Below are 26,857 nucleotides of genomic sequence, written 5' to 3'. Positions count from 1 at the left end.
GTGATGTCACAGCTCACCTCCTCCTCCTGTACAATGACTGATAACACCTCTATATACAGTAGATAACACAGGATCCACCATTCACAATAGGTGATGTCACAGCTCACCTCCTCCTCCTGTACAATGACTGATAACACCTCTATATACAGTAGATAACACAGAACCCACCATTCACAATAGGTGATGTCACAGCTCACCTCCTCCTGTACAATGACTGATAACACCTCTATATACAGTAGATAACACAGGATCCACCATTCACAATAGGTGATGTCACAGCTCACCTCCTCCTGTACAATGACTGATAACACCTCTATATACAGTAATAACACAGGATACACCATTCACAATAGGTGATGTCATAGCTCACCTCCTCCTCCTGTACAATGACTGATAACACCTCTATATACAGTAGATAACACAGGATCCATCATGCACAATAGGTGATGTCACAGCTCACCTCCTCCTCCTGTACAATGACTGATAACAGTTCTATATACAGTAGATAACACAGGATACACCATTCACAATAGGTGATGTCACAGCTCACCTCCTCCTCCTGTACAATGACTGATAACACCTCTATATACAGTAGATAACACAGGATCCACCATTCACAATAGGTGATGTCACAGCTCACCTCCTCCTCCTGTACAATGACTGATAACACCTCTATATACAGTAGATAACACAGGATCCACCATTCACAATAGGTGATGTCACAGCTCACCTCCTCCTGTACAATGACTGATAACACCTCTATATACAGTAGATAACACAGGATCCACCATTCACAATAGGTGATTTCACAGCTCACCTCCTCCTCCTGTACAATGACTGATAACACCTCTATATACAGTAGATAACACAGAACCCACCATTCACAATAGGTGATGTCACAGCTCACCTCCTCCTGTACAATGACTGATAACACCTCTATATACAGTAGATAACACAGGATCCACCATTCACAATAGGTGATGTCACAGCTCACCTCCTCCTGTACAATGACTGATAACACCTCTATATACAGTAGATAACACAGGATCCACCATTCACAATAGGTGATGTCACAGCTCACCTCCTCCTCCTGTACAATGACTGATAACACCTCTATATACAGTAGATAACACAGGATCCACCATTCACAATAGGTGATGTCACAGCTCACCTCCTCCTCCTGTACAATGACTGATAACACCTCTATATACAGTAGATAACACAGGATCCACCATTCACAATAGGTGATGTCACAGCTCACCTCCTCCTGTACAATGACTGATAACACCTCTATATACAGTAGATAACACAGGATCCACCATTCACAATAGGTGATGTCACAGCTCACCTCCTCCCTCTGTACAATGACTGATAACACCTCTATATACAGTAGATAACACAGGATCCATCATGCACAATAGGTGATGTCACAGCTCACCTCCTCCTCCTGTACAATGACTGATAACAGTTCTATATACAGTAGATAACACAGGATACACCATTCACAATAGGTGATGTCACAGCTCACCTCCTCCTCCTGTACAATGACTGATAACACCTCTATATACAGTAGATAACACAGGATCCACCATTCACAATAGGTGATGTCACAGCTCACCTCCTCCTCCTGTACAATGACTGATAACACCTCTATATACAGTAGATAACACAGGATCCACCATTCACAATAGGTGATGTCACAGCTCACCTCCTCCTGTACAATGACTGATAACACCTCTATATACAGTAGATAACACAGGATCCACCATTCACAATAGGTGATTTCACAGCTCACCTCCTCCTCCTGTACAATGACTGATAACACCTCTATATACAGTAGATAACACAGAACCCACCATTCACAATAGGTGATGTCACAGCTCACCTCCTCCTGTACAATGACTGATAACACCTCTATATACAGTAGATAACACAGGATCCACCATTCACAATAGGTGATGTCACAGCTCACCTCCTCCTGTACAATGACTGATAACACCTCTATATACAGTAGATAACACAGGATCCACCATTCACAATAGGTGATGTCACAGCTCACCTCCTCCTCCTGTACAATGACTGATAACACCTCTATATACAGTAGATAACACAGGATCCACCATTCACAATAGGTGATGTCACAGCTCACCTCCTCCTCCTGTACAATGACTGATAACACCTCTATATACAGTAGATAACACAGGATCCACCATTCACAATAGGTGATGTCACAGCTCACCTCCTCCTGTACAATGACTGATAACACCTCTATATACAGTAGATAACACAGGATCCACCATTCACAATAGGTGATGTCACAGCTCACCTCCTCCCTCTGTACAATGACTGATAACACCTCTATATACAGTAGATAACACAGAACCCACCATTCACAATAGGTGATGTCACAGCTCACCTCCTCCTGTACAATGACTGATAACACCTCTATATACAGTAGATAACACAGGATCCACCATTCACAATAGGTGATGTCACAGCTCACCTCCTCCTGTACAATGACTGATAACACCTCTATATACAGTAATAACACAGGATACACCATTCACAATAGGTGATGTCATAGCTCACCTCCTCCTCCTGTACAATGACTGATAACACCTCTATATACAGTAGATAACACAGGATCCATCATGCACAATAGGTGATGTCACAGCTCACCTCCTCCTCCTCCTGTACAATGACTGATAACAGTTCTATATACAGTAGATAACACAGGATCCACCATTCACAATAGGTGATGTCACAGCTCACCTCCTCCTCCTGTACAATGACTGATAACACCTCTATATACAGTAGATAACACAGGATCCACCATTCACAATAGGTGATGTCACAGTTCACCTCCTCCTCCTGTACAATGACTGATAACACCTCTATATACAGTAGATAACACAGGATCCACCATTCACAATAGGTGATGTCACAGCTCACCTCCTCTTGTACAATGACTGATAACACCTCTATATACAGTAGATAACACAGGATCCACCATTCACAATAGGTGATGTCACAGCTCACCTCCTCCTCCTGTACAATGACTGATAACACCTCTATATACAGTAGATAACACAGGATCCACCATTCACAATAGGTGATGTCACAGCTCACCTCCTCCTCCTGTACAATGACTGATAACACCTCTATATACAGTAGATAACACAGGATCCACCATTCACAATAGGTGATGTCACAGCTCACCTCCTCCTGTACAATGACTGATAACACCTCTATATACAGTAGATAACACAGGATCCACCATTCACAATAGGTGATGTCACAGCTCACCTCCTCCCTCTGTACAATGACTGATAACACCTCTATATACAGTAGATAACACAGAACCCACCATTCACAATAGGTGATGTCACAGCTCACCTCCTCCTGTACAATGACTGATAACACCTCTATATACAGTAGATAACACAGGATCCACCATTCACAATAGGTGATGTCACAGCTCACCTCCTCCTGTACAATGACTGATAACACCTCTATATACAGTAATAACACAGGATACACCATTCACAATAGGTGATGTCATAGCTCACCTCCTCCTCCTGTACAATGACTGATAACACCTCTATATACAGTAGATAACACAGGATCCATCATGCACAATAGGTGATGTCACAGCTCACCTCCTCCTCCTCCTGTACAATGACTGATAACAGTTCTATATACAGTAGATAACACAGGATCCACCATTCACAATAGGTGATGTCACAGCTCACCTCCTCCTCCTGTACAATGACTGATAACACCTCTATATACAGTAGATAACACAGGATCCACCATTCACAATAGGTGATGTCACAGCTCACCTTCTCCTCCTGTACAATGATTGATAACACCTCTATATACAGTAGATAACACAGGATCCACTATTCACAATAGGTGATGTTACAGCTCACCTCCTCCTGTACAATGACTGATAACACCTCTATATACAGTAGATAACACAGGATCCACCATTCACAATAGGTGATTTCACAGCTCACCTCCTCCTCCTGTACAATGACTGATAACACCTCTATATACAGTAGATAACACAGAACCCACCATTCACAATAAGTGATGTCACAGCTCACCTCCTCCTGTACAATGACTGATAACACCTCTATATACAGTAGATAACACAGGATCCACCATTCACAATAGGTGATGTCACAGCTCACCTCCTCCTGTACAATGACTGATAACACCTCTATATACAGTAGATAACACAGGATCCACCATTCACAATAGGTGATGTCACAGCTCACCTCCTCCTCCTGTACAATGACTGATAACACCTCTGTATACAGTAGATAACACAGGATCCACCATTCACAATAGGTGATGTCACAGCTCACCTCCTCCTCCTGTACAATGACTGATAACACCTCTATATACAGTAGATAACACAGAACCCACCATTCACAATAGGTGATGTCACAGCTCACCTCCTCCTGTACAATGACTGATAACACCTGTATATACAGTAGATAACACAGGATCCACCATTCACAATAGGTGATGTCACAGCTCACCTCCTCCTGTACAATGACTGATAACACCTCTATATACAGTAGATAACACAGGATCCACCATTCACAATAGGTGATGTCACAGCTCACCTCCTCCTCCTGTACAATGACTGATAACACCTCTGTATACAGTAGATAACACAGGATCCACCATTCACAATAGGTGATGTCACAGCTCACCTCCTCCTCCTGTACAATGACTGGTAACACCTCTATATACAGTAGATAACACAGGATCCACCATTCACAATAGGTGATGTCACAGCTCACCTCCTCCTGTACAATGACTGATAACACCTCTATATACAGTAGATAACACAGGATCCACCATTCACAATAGGTGATGTCACAGCTCACCTCCTCCTCCTGTACAATGACTGATAACACCTCTATATACAGTAGATAACACAGGATCCACCATTCACAATAGGTGATGTCACAGCTCACCTCTTCCTCCTGTACAATGACTGGTAACACCTCTATATATAGTAACTTTCTATTGAAGACACGTGAGAGCTGATGACATTGATCGTGTTATTGACACTAGGGACGCGCTGCGGATACTGATGAAATCATTATCTGAATGTTTAATCTGAGCAAAGTGAAAGATGAAAGGATTAATCAGCTCGTATCTCATTATTTTCTGTCAGTACAGGAGTCTGTGCACCGAAGCTAAACGTATTATCCCCGTCTCATCCCGCTGCCCGATACACTGCGAGCTCCTGATACACAGATACTGGAGCGTTTACATGGAGAATTCAGTGCTCCAGTTCCTCCATCCAATACACAAAATAATACCAGACTAATTAAAGGGGTCTCCTGCTGTCAGCTGATTTGAAACTGTCCCTTGATTACATTACAGCTTGTCTAGGAATAGTTAAAGGGTATGTCCATGCAGTGCACAGTTATACATAAAATACTATCCTATACTATACCCCAGAGCTGCACTCACTATTCTGCTGGTGCAGTAACTGTGTACATACATTACTGATCCTGAGTTACATCCTGTATTATACTCCAGAGCTGCACTCATTATTCTGCTGGCAGAGTAAATGTGTACATACATTACATTACAGATCCTGTAATGATTACCAGCAGAATAGTGAGTGCAGCTGTGCAGTATAATACAGGAGGTAACTCAGGATCAGTAATGTAATGTATGTACACAGTGACTACACCAGCAGAATAGTGAGTGCAGCTCTGGGGTATAATACAGGATGTATCTCAGGATCAGTAATGTAATGTATGTACACAGTGACTGCACCAGCAGAATAGTGAGTGCAGCTCTGGAGAATAATACAGGAGGTAACTCAGGATCAGTAATGTAATGTATGTACACAGTGACTACACCAGCAGAATAGTGAGTGCAGCTCTGGGGTATAATTCAGGAGGTAACTCAGGATCAGTAATGTTATGTATGTACACAGTGACTGCACCAGCAGAATAGTGAGTGCAGCTGTGCAGTATAATACAGGAGGTAACTCAGGATCAGTAATGTTATGTATGTACACAGTGACTGCACCAGCAGAATAGTGAGTGCAGCTCTGGGGTATAATACAGGATGTAACTCAGGATCAGTAATGTAATGTATGTACACAGTGACTTCACCAGCAGAATAGTGAGTGCAGCTGTGCAGTATAATACAGGATGTAACTCAGGATCAGTAATGTTATGTATGTACACAGTGACTGCACCAGCAGAATAGTGAGTGCAGCTGTGCAGTATAATACAGGAGGTAACTCAGGATCAGTAATGTAATGTATGTACACAGTGACTGCACCAGCAGAATAGTGAGTGCAGCTCTGGAGAATAATACAGGATGTAACTCAGGATCAGTAATGTAATATATGTACACAGTGACTGCACCAGCAGAATAGTGAGTGCAGCTCTGGGGTATAATACAGGATGTAACTCAGGTTCAGTAATGTTATGTATGTACACAGTGACTGCACCAGCAGAATAGTGAGTGCAGCTCTGGAGTATAATACAGGATGTAACTCAGGATCAGTAATGTAATGTATGTACACAGTGATTGCACCAGCAGAATAGTGAGTGCAGCTCTGGGGTATAATACAGGGTGTAACTCAGGATCAGTAATGTAATATATGTACACAGTGACTGCACCATCAGAATAGTGAGTGCAGCTCTGGAGTATAATACAGGATGTAACTCAGGATCAGTAATGTAATGTATGTACACAGTGACTGCACCAGCAGAATAGTGAGTGCAGCTCTGGAGAATAATACAGGATGTAACTCAGGATCAGTAATGTAATGTATGTACACAGTGACTGCACCAGCAGAATAGTGAGTGCAGCTCTGGGGTATAATACAGGATGTAACTCAGGTTCAGTAATGTTATGTATGTACACAGTGACTGCACCAGCAGAATAGTGAGTGCAGCTCTGGAGTATAATACAGGATGTAACTCAGGATTAGTAATGTAATGTATGTACACAGTGACTGCACCAGCAGAATAGTGAGTGCAGCTCTGGGGTATAATACAGGATGTAACTCAGGATCAGTAATGTCATGTATGTACACAGTGACTGCACCAGCAGAATAGTGAGTGCAGCTCTGGAGTATAATACAGGATGTAACTCAGGATCAGTAATGTAATGTATGTACACAGTGACTGCACCAGCAGCATAGTGAGCTCAGCTCTGGAGTATAATACAGGATGTAACTCAGGATCAGTAATGTAATGTATGTACACAGTGACTGCACCAGCAGAATAGTGAGTGCAGCTCTGAAGTATAATACAGGATGTATCTCAGGATCAGTAATGTAATGTATGTACACAGTGACTGCACCAGCAGAATAGTGAGTGCAGCTCTGGGGTATAATACAGGGTGTAACTCAGGATCAGTAATGTTATGTATGTACACAGGGACTGCACCAGCAGAATAGTGAGTGCAGCTCTGGGGTATAATACAGGAGGTAACTCAGGATCAGTAATGTAATGTATGTACACAGTGACTGCACCAGCAGAATAGTGAGTGCAGCTCTGGGGTATAATACAGGGTGTAACTCAGGATCAGTAATGTTATGTATGTACACCGTGCTTATATTCGGTAATGCACTGTATTTATAGATGGACATGCCCGTATAGTATAGTATATGCCTTATCAGTATACATTGCACCAGTTGTGCACCTTAGGACCATCCATCTCTCCATCACTTTCCTCTTCTATTGATGTAACATATACTGGAGACATTCTGAGCTGTGATCCATTTATGATGATTCTTGTGTATCGCGCCTTTTCTGCAACCTACAGAATTGCCTGTGGATGTCTCCCCCACCGCAGCCATTATTCTCTGCTTTCACCCTGATGTTCCACATGTGTCACTGTAATTGTGACTGCGGGTCCAGAGGTGGATGAGGATGGAGCTCCTCCTCTGTGATGAATGCTCGCCTCCCCGAGCTAATGAAGATGAATGCTGGTGCGCTGACAGCCATCCTTGATGTGTCGTTCCTCTCTCCGTAGGTATTAAATCCAAAAAAGAAGTGCAAAAAGAAGAAATACATCAACTCCGGAACGGTGAGACAACGTTCGCCACACCCTGTGTCTAGAAGGAAATCTTTACCTTTACAGGGGACGTCACAATGTGTTGTCCACGCTGTGGGATTACACAAGGCTGGTGTGTCTCGTCGTCTGCTGCGGGGTGGAGGCGGAGGCGCAGATTTACAAGATGACCTACAGCCCTAACCCAAACTGACAAAGGGGGGAAGACCCAACAATATAAAGGATCCGGGATATGAGACCGGCGCCGAGCGTCCAGGGTGGAGGGGCTGCGTCACTCCTTCCCATGACTGTTCCTGGTCCTGCAGGTTGGTCCAGGTTGCAGGAACTGCAGTACCAGGAACAGTCACAACCAGACATGTGGCGCTGTGCGGTAAGGTGTAGTCCCTTCATTATCATCCGCACTTATCAGATCTTGGTAAGTAGAGGTGTACAAAAAATGTTCAAGACCCAGGTCCCCTGGTCCGGTTGGTACCCCCTCCTCCAGCGCCACTCCTCATTAATAAGCCCAGTGCAACATCATCATTGCCAAGTCTACTAGTCAAAAAAGGTGCAGGTAAAAGGAAGTTTGCATAGCTCCAGTCCAGACTACCAACATGGCCGGTGGACCCGGGTCCTGCAAATCTTGTTGGTCAAGATGCCCTTTCTCAGAACCCCCTCTAGGCCAGGTCTCCAGGACTTTTCTCTACTTATCGAGGCCCATATCTGTACAATATGTGGCAGCCACCTATGGAATCTTTATGACAACCGTAGACTCCCAACAGACATTGCAGGCAAGCTGGAGTCACTGGTGGCTTCTGTACCATCGAGGGACACTGTGACGTCATTATGAACTACAAGTCTCAGCAATCTTTGGGTGGAAGAGAATTAGACAAAAAATTGGTAAAGCGAAGCAGCAGCACTCTGCTCATAGGCTGTGTTGTGTTTGGACCCCATTATCGCGTCCCCGCCTGCCCGAGGTCTCCCAGGTCCAGTACCTGCTGGTGGTGGGGATGATTGACAGCTCAGTATCTCCCATGTTTCACAGGTGACACTTCTGTCTTTCAAAGCGGAATCGGAATACACATTTGTGGATTATATCAAAGGCGGGTGAGTACAACCCTCATCATTTTCTAGATGACACTGCATCCTGCAGGATGGGCGGCTATGAGAATAGCCATTGTTATATCGGCTGCTATTCAGGATCAGACTAGACACAATTCATCTTATTATAACACCAACATATTCTGCAGCGCTGTACAAGGGTTGTCATCAGTCTGACGATGGTGGGGGGATCACAATATGGTTTCTCTAGTGGTCATCTGCGCATTGGGGTGTCCTGACTCCATCCTGATGACAGGATCAGGCATATTGAATTTCAACATGCCCGATCATTATTTCTCTCAAAAGATATGCCGGCACCAGAGGAGTCAACAGCAGCCTACTCCCTTCCTCTTATTATGAATACATGCATGCTCAGTTAGAGCCAGCGTCCATTTATATGGGGTTTGGAGACCACTAAGGTTTGTGACCAACATAAGTCCTAATCCCCCATGGCCTTCTCAGCACTGTCGGACACAGACAGAAGAGACCCAAGAACAATATATGGGCCCCTTGCAGTTCAATAACTCATGATAACGCACAGTTCCGTCTGCTTTGAAGCTAAAAATGGCCCCCTGACCTCCTGGGCCCCGGGGCGGCTGCAATGATATGTCCGCCCCCGGTGGTTTGTAGGGAGCAATGACCAATCCTTTTGTTGCTGATGGAGACAAGTGGCCAACAAACGTGACCTTCTCCCCTTTCAAAATACATGTATGCTCAGCCAAACGGAGCACGCATATGCATGAGGGGTCAGACAACATGGCTGACAGCTGATCGTATGCCATCTAGGGAGTATGGACATCCCAAAGCATAGACGACCATTGCTGCTGGATGTGTTGGTACTATATGGACTATATGGGAATACTCACCAATGTGTTCAATCAGTGGCAGAAATAAACCAGGGAAATGTCCCATAACACATCGCGCTGAAAAATCTACAATTACTTTTTCTATTTATTTTTTCCCTAGGACGCAATTAAACTTCACAGTCGCCATCGATTTTACAGCTTCGAACGGTGAGCAGAGAACCGTATTTTTTTTTTTCTTCCTCCCTCAACTTTCCTCCATTATTCCAATTATTTGCAGGACTCTCACTGCTACGAAAATGACAAGTGTCTGGGGGGAGGTACGGGTGAGCTAACGTGGCCGCGCGGGTCGGCCGGTGGGGGCCACGGCTTTGCTGATGGTGTCGATTCACCTCCCCACGTAATGAGGATGCAGAATTGACTCCTCCAGCGGCTCCATATGTACAAGCCGCAAAGACAGGAGCTGGAAACTGGAGGCAAAATGCATCGCAGCACGTGCTGGAGAGAGGAGGACAACGAGGTTGAGTCACTTATACCACTAACCTATCAGGGGGACTGATCAACCTATCTGTGTATGGCGGTCTCCCCACTTACCCCTGGCAGATAATGTCGGGAGATATATGGGTCCTCATGCTGAATTTCAACCCCTTTTTGTTCTCAGGGAAGATAAGTTGATACCAGAGCTGTCTGGAATCAGTTTATCCCGCTCTTGCCATTAACATTGGATGCACGCTCAGTCAAAGTGAATGTGCATGTGTATTAGGTGAGTCAGGAGAAATGGCTCATTCTGCCGATGGCCATGAAAGGTGAATAAGCACGATCTTAGACCACTGCACAGACTGGCTCTGGTCACTTAGCCTCTTATTAGGACATCGTTGGATACACCCAAGGCAAGGGTTAATTTGTTGCATCGCCTCCCCAGGTAACCCCTCGCAGCCCACCTCGCTCCACTACATGAACCCCTACCAGTTGAACGCATACGGCATGGCACTGAAAGCTGTCGGAGAAATTATCCAGGACTATGACAGCGACAAACAATTCCCGGCTTATGGTTTTGGTGCCAAGATTCCTCCAGATGGCAAGATTTCCCATGAGTTCCCGCTGGTTTGTAAATGTCTTATGACATATTTTCTATCATTACCTACCACATATACAAAAATTAATATACTATTTTTTTTTAACGTTGGTATATATACTGTATATATATATATATAATAATATATATTTAATATATTAATATATTATTTAATTTACATTAAACAATTATAATTGTATTATTAATTATTATTTATTTATTTTAACATCTACATTTTAATAGTCCAGACATTCTTAACAGGTCCCATAAATCCCAGATCACATTTTTTTTTTACAATTTCTTGTGTCATGTATCTATATATATAATTGTCTAAGGGTTTTTCCGTCTGTCTGTCTGTCTGTCTGTCCTGGAAATCCCGCGCCTGGCGGCCTCGACCAATCAGAGACCGGCACAGCATCGACGTAGAAATCCCGGATCTCTGATTGGTCGAGGCCGCCAGGCCTCGACCAATCAGTAACGGGCACAGCGACGATGATGTCATAAAGGACGTAGACATCCCACGTCTCTGATTGGTCGAGGCCGCTAGGCCTCGACCAATCAGCAACGGGCACAGCGATGATGCTGATTGGTCGAGGCCGCCAGGCATAATGGTTGCCATGGCGACGATTATGTCATAAAGGTTGCCTCGACCAATCAGCGACGGGAACAGTCTGCCGCGAATTCTGGAATCGTCATTGTCCATATACTACGGGGACCAATTGGCCTCGACCAATCAGCGACGGGCACAGTATCGACGTAGAAATCCCGCGTCTCTGATTGGTCGAGGCCGCCAGGCCTCGACCAATCAGCGACGGGCACAGCGACGATGATGTCATAAAGGACGTAGACATCCAGAGTCTCTCATTGGTCGAGGCTGCCAGGCCTCGACCAATCAGCAACGGGCACAGCGACAATGATGTCATAAAGGACGTAGACATCCTGAGTCTCTGATTGGTCGAGGCTGCCAGGCCTCGACCAATCAGCAACGGGCACAGCGACGATGATGTCATAATGGTTGCCATGGCGATGATGATGTCATAAAGGTTGCCTCGACCAATCAGCGACGGGCACAGTCTGCCGCGAATTCTGGAATCATCATTGTCCATATACTACGGGGACATGCATATTCTAGAATACCCGATGCGTTAGAATCGGGCCACAATCTAGTTAATATATATTTTGCTTTCAGAATGGCGAAATGGAAAGTCCAAACTGTGTGGGGATACAGGGCGTGCTGGAAGCGTATTTTAAAAGTCTGAGGACTGTTCAGCTTTACGGACCAACCAATTTTGCACCAGTTATTAATCAGGTTGCCAGGTAAGTGAATATTTATTATATGTGTGATCAGAGGTTTCTACACTTCTGGGGTCTGTAGTTCTCTTTTCTTTACTGTGTACAGTTTATACATTGGTTTCAATAGTAGAACTGTATGCAGTCAGCTCCTGGGCTCCCCCTAGTGGTGGCCGCAGGCAGTGAGAATTTTATAATATACCATTATGTCTGTGTAGGAGATTTGGAGCTCTTTATCAGACAAATGGAGCTACTAACTCTGGAAAGAAAGTATTTAGCGCATAAAGATGTAATATAAAGACATTAATAAGGGTTCAGACACATGAACCCCAAGATCTGGACTTTTTATATTGATGACCTGTCTATAAGATAGGTCATTAATATCAGATCGTTGGGAGTCTGACACCCAGTAATCAGCCGTTTGCAACCACATGTACCCAGTATACCACCTTGGAAATGGACAGCTCAATACACCATGTAGTGGCCGTTCTCGGTACTGCAGCTCAGCTCTTATTGGAGTAAATGTGCTCTCAGCTGCAGTACCTGAGAACGGCCAGTACACGGTGTATGGAGCTGTGCTGTTTTGAGTCTGTCACTGTCCCGACCACCGCAGGAGCTGCAAGCAGCTAATTGGTGGTTGTGATGGTAGGTGGTGGCCTGCCACTAAACTGATATTAAGGCCACACTTAAGGATAGGTCATCAATGAACATCCAGGACAACCTGTAGGATAAGCTGATTTATCCCTATTCTCTGTTCTTCCCAAGTGCCGCAGGTCAAGTGACGGATGGATCCCAGTATTACGTCCTCCTGATCATCACTGACGGCGTCATCTCTGATATGGCGCAGACCAAAGAGGCCATCGTCAATGTGAGTGCACATGTTGTATCTTTATAGGTGTCTCTCCCACCAGAATTGCAAATTATTTTTCTAATATAGTAATTACATTAATGCACATAAATATCCCATTAAAGACTACCTGTCTCTTGCCATAAATATGTAATTTTTTTTTTACCTGGTCTAAATGCCGCTGATCTTCTGAATCCGGCGCTGTTTTTCTTTTGTTCCTGCTCCTCTCCATTCCTGAGATATGGCCCATTTTACCCTTATATAAATCCAATCTTTTATCTAAGTGGGCGTGGTCCTCAAGGGAAATTTAAGACCATGCCCACTTAGCCAATAAAACAAGATTTAAATACAGGGAAGAGGAGGCCATATCTCAGGAACGGAGAGGAGCAGGAACGCACGAAAAACATCATCGGATTCAGGAGAACAGCGGCATTTACAGTGGGTAAAAAAATATACATATTTTTAACACCTGCCAGGACCCCTTTAAGTGTTAAATCAGGAATTGTCTGAACTTTTGAGAATAAGTTTTTGTGGCTTCAACAGTTTCCTTACAAGGATATGCCACTACAATGAATAGGGGGCCCAGGACATGGGAATCAATGGTTTTGACAGAGGGCAGGGGCAGCAGGTAGTACTCATTATGGAGACATTAGGAGAGAGGCTGAATAATACCTTATTTCCTCCGGGCCATGTAGGAGGGAGTGGAGAACGGCAATTAGTATGTGAAAACCAGCGCATACAATACAAGGCTCCCGGTAGGTTAGGAAATTAAAAAAAAATAAATAAAAATCTTTCTTGCTGCTGATGAAAATCTGCCTTAATGAGGAGTTGACATTAATTCCAATTAAAATGGAGGAAGGTTAATAATAATCCTGTAGAGTGCGGCTTTGTAGAAGAGAGCGGCTCTGTGTTCTCCGAAAGAAGCCTAGAAAAGAAGACGCTTACTGACTGTACTCGCCGTCCGTCCATTCCATACAGAGCGGCATCAAGGGGATCCGTCATAAAAGCCCTCGTTATTCTCGTCAGTGGACCGTAAGAACTCCGGGGTTTTCTAATTATGGCCCGGAGCTTTAGTTTTATCCTCTTTTTTAAACTCATCAGCTGAAATTTGCCTTTTTTTTTTGTTCTTAACGGAACTTTTTTTTAAAAACTCCTCAGCAGTCACAATTTATTTAATTGCTCGTTTGCTTACGAAGTAAAAAAAAAAAGGAAGAAATTTTGGTATTAGTCTTGATTAAAAATGTTCTTGATCGTTTTGGGTCTACAGCTCCTATGCAGAATTATGGGTCTCCATGATAACAGACAACAAACAGTGTAGTCAGATCCTGCAGTTTCCTATTAGGATGACTGTAGCGTTCAGACTACGCCGTTTGTTTGTTGTCTGTTACCAAGGAGACACATTACTCTGCAGGAGAACTGCAGACACAAAAGATAGGTGATTTTTTTTATTTATTTATTTTTTTAATCAAATTTGCTTATATTTTCAATGGGGGACAAAGCCCACTGCAAGGGAAATATGGCCAACAATAAAGAAAAAGCAGCCTTAAAGAGTGACCCAAAATTGGACTATGTGTCCTGCCCTCCAACCCTGGCCAGGGATGCCCACAATCTTTTATACCCCCTTCTTGGCTGGATGGGGGTACCAGGGTCGCTGTCTGTCGGGAGGGTGCTGGTCCTGCTATTTACGATCCTCAAGATTCTCCTAAACGTTGTACTTTTTTCCTAGGCTTCATCGTTACCATTGTCCATCATTATCGTAGGAGTCGGCCCGGCGGAATTTGATGGTGAGTTACCTGCTACGTCTTTTCTAGGGTCCGTGGTTGTCAGGACCGTCGGTGGCAATCTGTATCATGGCACCCCTAAAGGAACTGTCACATCCAGCCCTACTATCCTTTCCTATGTAGCATCATGGTGGTCCCTTTTACCCCTACCGCAGTCCCATATGAGGACTATCAGATGCCTAGAGGTGCGATATGTTTGCAGTCGCGGGGTGGTGGCAGAAGTAATGAGACATTTCCTGCCATCTTTAGGAAACCATCAGTCCTTCATGCCACTTCCTGAACGTTGCAGCCCACCATGCCTCGTTGGCAGAGGCAGCCGAGGAACAGTTAATTTGTGCCGCTCTCCGGCTGCTCTGCCCTTGAGGTATCACTGCGCCTGCAGAAGAAAATAACAGCAGAAACTCTCGGGAACGGTACAAAGTCATTGCATCTACAAAGTAATTAGACGGCGGCATCCTGAATACATATTTACAGAAAGGGAAGATTTCACTGCTGCCAAAAGTAGAAATGCCCAAAATATGCCCAGCGAGGATTAACAAGGAGAAGCTGCCCTGGATAGTAGATGTCTTAGAGCACTCCCTTCTACCTGGGGAGGGAATGGTGGAAAGTGACGGAACTATCGGGGGTTGAGATAGCAGTCGTACAAGGGTCCTAGAGCCTGAAGGTCCCTGTGCCACATAGGAAGACCCCAGTATTATAGATGGCACATTATAGGGTCGGACCCCCCGTACAGATTTCGTACAGGGGCACAGGAGGTTGAAGTTACACCTCCGGAAAGCGGGATAGTGACTTTACAAACTGCAACATAAAAAAGGAAAAGTCGTGGAATTCCGGAAATCACAGGATGGAGATGTCACTGATCTGCAAATAATGGAGAAATAGAAGCAGCATTTGTAAAAACTCTTAAATTATTCAGTCTGGAGTCTGAGCCTTGCACAGAAATCCCGGAAAAACTCTGTATGTAACCCCTTTCTCATGTACAGCACCATGGAATTAATGGTGCTATATAAATAAATAATAAAAATAATCCCGGCTGCTATCAGCGTGGTTATTAATGGTCGTCTGAGGAAGGTTCTGCCGCTGAATGCGTTTGGGCAAATCATCAAGATCCGCTGCTGGCAGCTCCTGTGTAATCACCTACCGGTGACGTCCCCAATGTGCGCGATGGAGACAAGTCCAGAGACTTTGCAGGATTAGGTCACAGGCTGCTCACAGTAGCACGAGCAGCATGAAGCCTGGCGTTGTTTTGCTAAAAAAATGGCTCCTGGGACACTGGAGAAATGGCCACCACTGGGTCCACTACAGCAGAGGTCCCCAACTCCAGTCCTCAAGGCCCACCAACATGTCATGTTTTCAGGATTTCCTTAGTCTTGCCCAGGTAATAATTGCATCACCTGTGCAATGCAAAGGAAATCCTGAAAACATGACCTGTTGGTGGGCCTTGAGGACTGGAGTTGGGGACCTCTGCACTACGGATCCATTCTGTGTTGCAAGTGACATTGGACATCACGTACTAAGACTAGGGCATCACAACACATCTACACAAACCATCAGAAGGCATTTGCACAACAGTGGGCTACAAGCTGGACGTCTGGCAATGGGGGTCCACAGACCTCGTGCCACCGGTCTCACCGGCTATCATTATACAGCGCAAAACGGCAATGGAGGCTGGAATGGAGGTCTGACCTCTTTAGCGTTGAGTCCAACTTATGAGTTGGACGCCATGAAGATCCCTTCGTCACATCGTTCCTACTCCTGAGATTATGTTGTGGGGGCATAATGTACGGAGGCCGAACCCCTCTAGTCTTCATTCCCAGTAGCCTATCAGCTCTGCGTTACATTGATTTGGGGGTGGAACCAGTGGAGCGGCCATGTCTCTAAAGAGCCGTTTATTTTGTCAGCATGACATCCCATGGCCGCATGTTGCTGGTGCTACTGTGACCTAAGCATACTATCATGGCTGCAGCGTCTCCAGACTTGTCTCCCATCGAGCACATCAGGGATGTGATCGGTCGGTGATTACACAGGAGCTGCCAGCAGCGGATCTTGATGATTTGGCCAAGTGCATTCAGCGGCAGAACGTTTCTCAGACGACAAATAACGACCTCCAAACACGTTAACAAGGTATAGAGGAATTTATTGTTTGGTGGCTTTATCTTTAGGTGGTTCTTATCCCACAACTAGCCTGAGCACCGCTAATCTCACAAAGGTATGCTGCGTACACGTCCTGTTTGATCCCCTGACAGCACAATATCTCGGACTTCTCCCGTCATCTGTCGGAGCGTTACTAGTCTCCAAGCTGCAAAAATTCTTCATTTGGAAGTGTGAAAAGCAATTTTTGATTTTCTTTTACCTTTCCGTTTATATCGGAGACTTGTGAAGGGCGATATTTCAGACTTTTCTATTTCTTTTCTGCTTTGAAAAAAAAAGGATTAAGTCGGAGTTCTGTAGGCGACAGATAAAGTGTAATGAGAGAAGATGACCAAACATATCCCATCTACAGCGCGAAGATTTACAGACGGCAGCGTACGATGGGATCAGGCGTCCAAGGGCGTCGCGGGCGTCTATTCTACAAGTCGTTTCCGATCAGAATGAAGGGGCGACTGTAACCTCATTTGTCAGCTCTGCCGGAGTCGCCGGGCCTCGTGGTTGCAGGTTACTCCTGGCCTCCGGCAAGGGCAGGACGACGAGGCCGGGGGAGAAGAGGAACGAGGGATGTGCAAAATGTGGTAAAAGGAGATTGTTCTAGGAGAAGTCAGTAAGTAGAGCAATGTCAGCCATAGTGTATGGCCATATTCAGTAGGACTTATAAGGCATTACTATATGGGCATCGTATGGCAATATTCAATAGACATATTATGGGAGGATTATGCAGAGAATGTGCGACCACACAGGACGGGTGTATACCGTATACCTGTCCGTATTAGATCGGCACTGCAGCCTCAGTGATCAGCCACTATTAGGGGATTATGTAATGCTTGTTCATGTAGAATCCAGCGATGGAGCGAGGACCCTCCATGATGCCAAAATCAACTGCACACGTTGTACCAGGAGGTCATCGGACCTTGATCCGGTCCTGGGCACACAAAATCCATAATACCCTAGAAAACCCGTCATTATCTTCCTCCATCGGCCCGACCCTTCTTACACTTCAGGACGTATCTGCGTATATCCCATGCAAATCCCGATCTCCAAAGACAAAGTGGATGCCGGAGTGTGACGTCACCTATTAGAAATTGAATTAGTCACCGCAGAATTGTGTATTCAGCGCCGGCCGCTGACCCAGATTCACCGACAAATTAGGAGGTAAATAACATATTAGTGATCCGGACACGACTCCAGAATCGGCTAAACCAGAAATTACAGCTGAAAATCTAAGGAAAATGACAGGTTGTGAAAGGTTATAAAAGACGACAGCGGAGCCTCAAATGTGTGTACAAGTGAATAAGGAGGAGACACCGGGAACGGAGGGCTGGAATCAAATCTAATGGAAAAAATGTGCTGATAGATAGATAGATAGATAGATAGATAGATAGATAGATAGATAGATAGATAGATAGATAGACAGAGAATAGATGATAGATAGATAGAGGATATATATTAAATAGATAGATAATAGACAGATGATAGATAGATAGATAGATAGATAGATAGATAGATAGATAGATAGATAGATAGATAGATGATAGATAATAGATAGATAATAGATAGATAGATAATAGATCATAGATAGGTAATAGATAGATGATAGATGATAGATAGATAGATAGATAGATAGATAGATAGATGATAGATAGATGATAGATACACAGATACATAGATAGATGATAGATAATAGATTAGATAACACATAATAAATAAATAATATAGATTAATAGATACATAAATATATAGATGATAGATAATAGATAAGATAATATGTATATAATAGATAGATAATAGATAGATAATATGTATATAATAGATAGATAATAGATAGATAATATGTATATAATAGATAGATAATATAGGCATAAAATAATTAGTATATGAGAAGTAATGGCGTACTATGTGATCCTGATGATGCCGTCGGCCTGTGAGAAGCCGCTGTCTCGTTTCCTCGGATAATTGTTCCCATAGGATTGGGACGGTGACATTATTGACATATGGCAGCCGGCGGGGCCCAGCGGTGTCACCTTGTGTCTTCACCACACTATTCTGGATGTACACTGCAGTATGGCCGCCTGCTCACGCACTGGCACAATATTAATCTCACTTCATCCTTTATTATAAGGAAACAGCTTTATTACATCGTATTAATTCAGATGTTCCCACAATGCATCACTCTGCCCTGGTGGAACAGGGTGCAAATTAGGGACCTTGGGGTCACATAGCCATCCACGCGGACGGTTTTAGGCAAAGTGGGGCCCTGGGTAAAAGTCTAAACTAGGGCCCCAAATGCTCAGATATTGCACCATCACACAGAACCATTGCGCTTGTATTTACAAGTTGCTTGTTGCCCGGCCTCTCTCCAACGGCTGAGGAAGAATGATGGGGACAGAACAATCATTAGCAGATCATCCTGTCCCCATACAGTATCATGTTAGGCTACGTTCACATTTGCGTTGATGGGCGCAGCGTCGTCGACGCATACCGACGCATTCGTCACGCGGCCCTATCTTTAACATGGGGGGCGCATGGACATGCGCCGGTATTAGTTGTATTGCATTTTACGACGAATGCGCCATATTGATGCACAGACAGGGCGCAGAGGACGCTACTTGTAGCGTTTTCCCTGCGCTGAAATTCCTGCTCTGTACGATGTTATGACAACACATGCGTCGCAAAACGCTGCATTGTGTACATGCGTTGTTGGTTGCGTCGCCGACGCTGCGCCCAACAACGCAAATGTGAACGTAGCCTTAGCAGCATATCTGCAGCTTACAGCGGAAAATGTGCTGCTGACAACAAGGATTTTTGTTCCGCTTTAAACAGTACAATCACCAGATGAATAGGCAGCATTTTGCTCGTTCGTTGGTTGATGGCCGACGTGTTCACTCTTAGGAACTCTCGTCTGCGCTGCCGGGATTTATACATGTGGATGCTACATATACACACAGTATGTGACACACACAGCACACACATGTATTCACAGAGCACATATGTACCAGACACATGTACACACAGAGCACATACATACCAGACACATGTATACACAGAACACATACATACCAGCCACATGTACACAGAGCACATACATACCAGCCACATGTATACAGAGCACATACATACCAGCCACATGTATACACAGAGCACATATATACCAGACACATGTACACAGAGCACATACATACCAGCCACATGTATACACAGAGCACATATATACCAGACACATGTATACACAGAGCACATACATACCAGACACATGTACACACAGAGCACATACATACCAGACACATGTATACACAGAGCACATACATACCAGCCACATGTATACACAGAGCACATATATACCAGACACATGTACACAGAGCACATACATACCAGACACATGTATACACAGAGCACATACATACCAGCCACATGTATACACAGAGCACATACATACCAGACACATGTACACAGAGCACATACATACCAGACACATGTACACACAGAGCACATACATACCAGACACATGTATACACAGAGCACATACATACCAGCCACATGTATACACAGAGCACATACATACCAGCCACATGTATACACAGAGCACATACATACCAGCCACATGTATACACAGAGCACATACATACCAGACACATGTACACAGAGCACATACATACCAGACACATGTACACAGAGCACATACATACCAGACACATGTACACACAGAGCACATACATACCAGACACATGTACACACAGAGCACATACATACCAGCCACATGTATACACAGAGCACATACATACCAGCCACATGTATACACAGAGCACATATATACCAGACACATGTATTCACAGAGCACATATGTACCAGACACATGTACACACAGAGCACATACATACCAGACACATGTATACACAGAACACATACATACCAGCCACATGTACACAGAGCACATACATACCAGCCACATGTATACAGAGCACATACATACCAGCCACATGTATACACAGAGCACATATATACCAGACACATGTACACAGAGCACATACATACCAGCCACATGTATACACAGAGCACATATATACCAGACACATGTATACACAGAGCACATACATACCAGACACATGTACACACAGAGCACATACATACCAGACACATGTATACACAGAGCACATACATACCAGCCACATGTATACACAGAGCACATATATACCAGACACATGTACACACAGAGCACATACATACCAGCCACATGTATACACAGAGCACATATATACCAGACACATGTATACACAGAGCACATACATACCAGACACATGTACACAGAGCACATACATACCAGACACATGTATACACAGAGCACGTATATACCAGACACATGTACACACAGAGCACATACATACCAGACACATGTACACAGAGCACATACATACCAGACACATGTACACACAGAGCACATACATACCAGACACATGTATACACAGAGCACATACATACCAGACACATGTATACACAGAGCACATATATACCAGACACATGTATACACAGAGCACATAGATACCAGACACATGTACACAGAGCACATACATACCAGACACATGTATACACAGAGCACATACATACCAGACACATGTACACAGAGCACATACATACCAGACACATGTACACAGAGCACATACATACCAGACACATGTATACACAGAGCACATACATACCAGACACATGTACACACAGAGCACATTCATACCAGACACATGTACACAGAGCACATACATACCAGACACATGTATACACAGAGCACATACATACCAGACACATGTATACACAGAGCACATAGATACCAGACACATGTACACAGAGCACATACATACCAGACACATGTACACACAGAGCACATACATACCAGACACATGTATACACAGAGCACATACATACCAGACACATGTACACAGAGCACATACATACCAGACATATGTATACACAGAGCACATATATACCAGACACATGTATACACAGAGCACATACATACCAGACACATGTACACACAGAGCACATACATACCAGACACATGTATACACAGAGCACATACATACCAGACACATGTATACACAGAGCACATACATACCAGCCACATGTATACACAGAGCACATATATACCAGACACATGTATACACAGAGCAAATACATACCTGACACATGTACACAGAGCACATAAATACCAGCCACATGTATACACAGAGCACATAAATACCAGACACATGTACACAGAGCACATACATACCAGACACATGTACACAGCACATACATACTAAACATATGTGTACACACAGCACATACATACCAGACATATGTATACACAGCACATATATACCAGACACATGTACACAGAGCACATACATACCAGCCACATGTACACACAGAGCACATACATACCAGACACATGTATACACAGAGCACATACATACCAGACACATGTACACAGAGCACATACATACCAGACACATGTATACATACAGCACATACTGTACATACCAGACATATGTATACACAGAGCACATATATACCAGACTCATGTATACACAGAGCACATACATACTAGACATATGTATACGCACAGCACATACACACCAGACATATGTATACAAAGAGCACATACATACCAGACACATGTATACACAGAGCACATATATACCAGACACATGCACACAGAGCACATACATACTAGACGTATGTATACATACAGCACATACTGTACATACCAGACACATGTACACACAGAGCCCATACATACCAGACATATGTATGCACACAATAAATACATACCAGACATATGTATACAAAGAGAACATACATACCTGACACATGTACACACAGCACATACATACCAGACATATGTATACTGTACACACAGCACATACATACCAGACATATGTATACACAGCACATACATACCACAAATATGTATGTACAATGACTGATAACACCTCTATATACAGTAGATAACACAGGATCCACCATTCACAATTGGTGATGTCACAGCTCACCTCCTCCTCCTCCTGTACAATGACTGATAACACCTCTATATACAGCAGATAACACAGGATCCACCATTCACAATAGGTGATGTCACAGCTCACCTCCTCCTCCTCCTGTATAATGACTGATAACACCTCTATATACAGTAGATAACGCAGGATCCACCATTCACAAGCTGATGTCACAACTCACCTCCTCCTCCTGTATAATGACTGATAACATCTCTATATACAGTATATAACACAGGATCCACCATTCACAATAGGTGGTGTCACAGCTCACCTCCTCCTGTACAATGACTGATAACACCTCTATATACAGTAGATAACACAGGATCCACCATTCACAATAGGTGATGTCACAGCTCACCTCCTCCTCCTGTACAATGACTGATAACACCTCTATATACAGTAGATAACACAGGATCCACCATTCACAATAGGTGATATCACAGCTCACCTCCTCCTGTACAATGACTGATAACTTCTCTATATACAGTAGATAACACAGGATCCACCATTCACAATAGGTGATATCACAGCTCACCTCCTCCTCCTCCTGTATAATGACTGATAACACCTCTATATACAGCAGATAACACAGGATCCACCATTCACAATTGGTGATGTCACAGCTCACCTCCTCCTCCTCCTCCTCCTCCTGGATATCTAAAAATGTTTCCCTGCCATAACTGTATATACAAGCCATAATAGCTGCGCCAATATAGGAATATTACAGCGGTGAGATTTATTTGTTAAAAAAGACTAAATTGCTGATGCATTATCATTTCAAAAACATTAATACATTTTTTTTTTTTTCAAAGTAAAGTAAAAAGAAAAACTGTCAGCCTCGCGGTCCTGATTGGACGTTCTTTGGTCTTCTCTCGCCTTCGTGCTGCAATTCCCGCAATGATCGGCTGTAAACTCCTTCCGCAGACTTTCCCATCCCGCGTACATTTAATTTTTGGCGGAAAGCGTTCCTCCGCCTGTACATCGTCGCCTGGCAGCAGATCCCCCTCTGTGAGCGAAAATCTATAGCGGCGTCACCGCCGTGCGCTTTTTCAGACTGTTACTATAGAAATGACCCGTCTGATTTCACATCTACATATACAATGTATCTTCTGGCTTTAGTTACTATTTACAAAACATGAATAGAACAGATTTCTTAAAGCGGCAGTACACCTTAATTGTAAAGTGGTTTATAGACTAAAATATCCATCAATGTAATGTCAATCAATAGGACTGTGTACACGGAGTATACAGACTTTGTCCTTGGGGCCACCGGTTGTGGCTCTCTGAAGCAAAACTACAACTCCCAGCATGCCCAGACAGCCTGGGGTTGAGGGGTAAGATTCTCCCGCCTGTTGGAAGCAGTATACATGTAGTGACACTCACTTCTCGTGTCATCCACAGCAATGGAAGAACTGGATGGAGATGAGGTCCGGGTTTCCTCAAGAGGCCGTTTTGCAGAAAGAGACATAGTGCAGGTAAAGTAGTGATGACTGAAGAATTTTTCAACAATTTTTCATTTATCCAACTTATTTAAAATGCACCAATTTTGCAAATAATCTTGAGCAACCTAAAACTAAGAAAAAACTATTGTGTCTACAGCTCTGATGCAGACCTATGTGTCTCTATGGTTACAGACTACGAAGAAGCCCTCTGTAGTCTGATACTTTCATTAAGCGTTAATCCTCTCCCTCCTATTTGCTCAGCTATAGAAAGAAGGCGAAGGGAAAGGGACAGGTGACTGCAGGATCAGACGACAGGGTTTCATTGTAGTCTGTAACCATAGAGACCTATAGGTCTGCAGGGGAGCTGCAGTACATTTAAAATAAAGCCGATTAACAAAAATGGTTAATTTTATTTTTTTTGTGACTTGGCACCCAATGGACCCATTGATTTATCATGGTTATTAGAGTTGGGCAAAGAGAGCATGCGTCATGCTGCAATGATGCCAGGCTTACTAATCAGAGGTGGCAATGAGGATGCCGGTAGGTAGGAGCGGGTACACAAGGCTCGGATCCAGCGGCCATAGACCACCAAAAGGACTAGTAGACTCTGCCAAATCTCTATGCTCAACACGATTGATTGCCATGTGGTGCCATTCTGCACGTCAGGAGCAACGCAAAGCTGGCAGAAGTGGACAAACTAGATTATTGAGTGGTCAAAAAGGGCATTTGCCCCATTCGTCCATCTCTAGCTCCCCAACTTTGGCAGTCATTGGCCCACTGCATCAATTTGCTGATTATGGGCAAATTTAAGATGTGAAAACTCATTGGTTTGGGCAAATTGAGGATGTGGAAACTCCATGGTTTGGGCAAATTCAGGATGTGGAAACTCCATGGTTTGGGCAAATTCAGGATGTGGAAACTCCATGGTTTGGGCAAATTCAGTATGTGGAAACTCCATGGTTTGGGCAAATTGAGGATGTGGAAACTCCATGGTTTGGGCAAATTCAGGATGTGGAAACTCCATGGTTTGGGCAAATTGAGGATGTGGAAACTCCATGGTTTGGGCAAATTCAGTATGTGGAAACTCCATGGTTTGGGCAAATTCAGGATGTGGAAACTCCATGGTTTGGGCAAATTGAGGATGTGGAAACTCCATGGTTTGGGCAAATTCAGGATGTGGAAACTCCATGGTTTGGGCAAATTCAGGATGTGGAAACTCCATGGTTTGGGCAAATTCAGGATGTGGAAACTCCATGGTTTGGGCAAATTGAGGATGTGCAAACTCCATGGTTTGGGAAAATTGAGGATATGGAAACTCCATGGTTTGCAGCATGTAGTAAATCCTGACCGTGCCTCCTCACCCACTCACCGCACCTTCTTCTTCCTCTACAGTTCGTGCCGTTCCGTGACTACGTGGACCGTTCTGGAAACCAAATTCTCAGCATGGCCCGGCTTGCCAAGGATGTCTTAGCCGAGATCCCAGAGCAGTTCCTCTCCTACATGAAGTCCCGCGAGATCAAGCCCCGTCCACTGCCGCCTTCCGCACCCATCCAGAACCTGCCCTCGCACATCTGAGCACCGACCATGCTGTTACATCCCATACAGAATGGGGGCGCCCCCTAACCATTTTTAAGAGACAGGGTAAAGCTTCGAACTCCCATTCTCCTCTTCCCTTCGCCCCAGCATCTACTTAGTTATTGGGACACGCCTGCTAATTGCATCTCTCATAAAACTAGCTGCACCCCGATCTTCTAGGGGTTATGCAATACAGTCTGGAGTACGGTCTGAGCCCGGGTTATTACCACCGGTCCTGCAATAGGAAAGATCAGACTGAGTGCTCCAGCCAAGATGATGGACGAATGTGCAGTAGGGATTGCGGGGGGTTGCAGATATTTGCACTTTGGGAGCACGCAGGGCTAGCTGGATGATGCTGTACAGTATTTAAGAACATTTTTATCCGAATCGATCGTATACAGAATATGTACATTGTGCTCTCGGAGGAATTGTATACTGTAGTCCTCATCTGTCGCCAGATACATACAAATAAACCTTTAAACTAAGTCGTGTTTTTGTGCAAGAACAGATCGGGAGAAGTCTTTTCGGTACCTTTGGCCAGTAAAACTACAGCCCCCAGGATCTCCTGACAGTGGAAGACCTTCCAGGCATGATGGAAGTTGTAGTTTTCCTAAAACCTTGTTCCTCCAGGCAAATGGCATTGAGTGCAAGCTGGGTGCTGAAGCAACCGTACGGCCCTATGCTGTCCATCTCAGGCTCTATAAAAGTTGAGGT

At 44.2% G+C, this 26,857-nt stretch overlaps 1 protein-coding gene across 1 annotated transcript in view; it reads left to right on the top strand.

Moving 5' to 3' along the window:
- CPNE9 (copine family member 9) overlaps positions 1–26,628 on the top strand; it is a 231,918-nt gene extending 205,290 nt beyond the window's left edge. The window contains exons 13-21 of the mRNA XM_069736441.1: positions 8,035–8,088; positions 9,098–9,159; positions 10,120–10,166; positions 10,879–11,060; positions 12,221–12,348; positions 13,087–13,189; positions 14,895–14,952; positions 24,528–24,601; positions 25,961–26,628. Of these exons, the coding sequence (XP_069592542.1) occupies positions 8,035–8,088; positions 9,098–9,159; positions 10,120–10,166; positions 10,879–11,060; positions 12,221–12,348; positions 13,087–13,189; positions 14,895–14,952; positions 24,528–24,601; positions 25,961–26,143 (891 nt within the window). The 3' untranslated portion in view covers positions 26,144–26,628. The remainder of the gene's footprint in view (positions 1–8,034; positions 8,089–9,097; positions 9,160–10,119; positions 10,167–10,878; positions 11,061–12,220; positions 12,349–13,086; positions 13,190–14,894; positions 14,953–24,527; positions 24,602–25,960) is intronic.
- The last annotated feature ends 229 nt before the right edge of the window (positions 26,629–26,857 follow it).

The sequence above is a fragment of the Ranitomeya imitator genome, chromosome 8, assembly GCF_032444005.1.
Source record: "Ranitomeya imitator isolate aRanImi1 chromosome 8, aRanImi1.pri, whole genome shotgun sequence".
Classification (NCBI taxonomy): Eukaryota; Metazoa; Chordata; class Amphibia; order Anura; family Dendrobatidae; genus Ranitomeya; species Ranitomeya imitator.
This window is presented reverse-complemented; position numbering and strand designations above follow the sequence as displayed.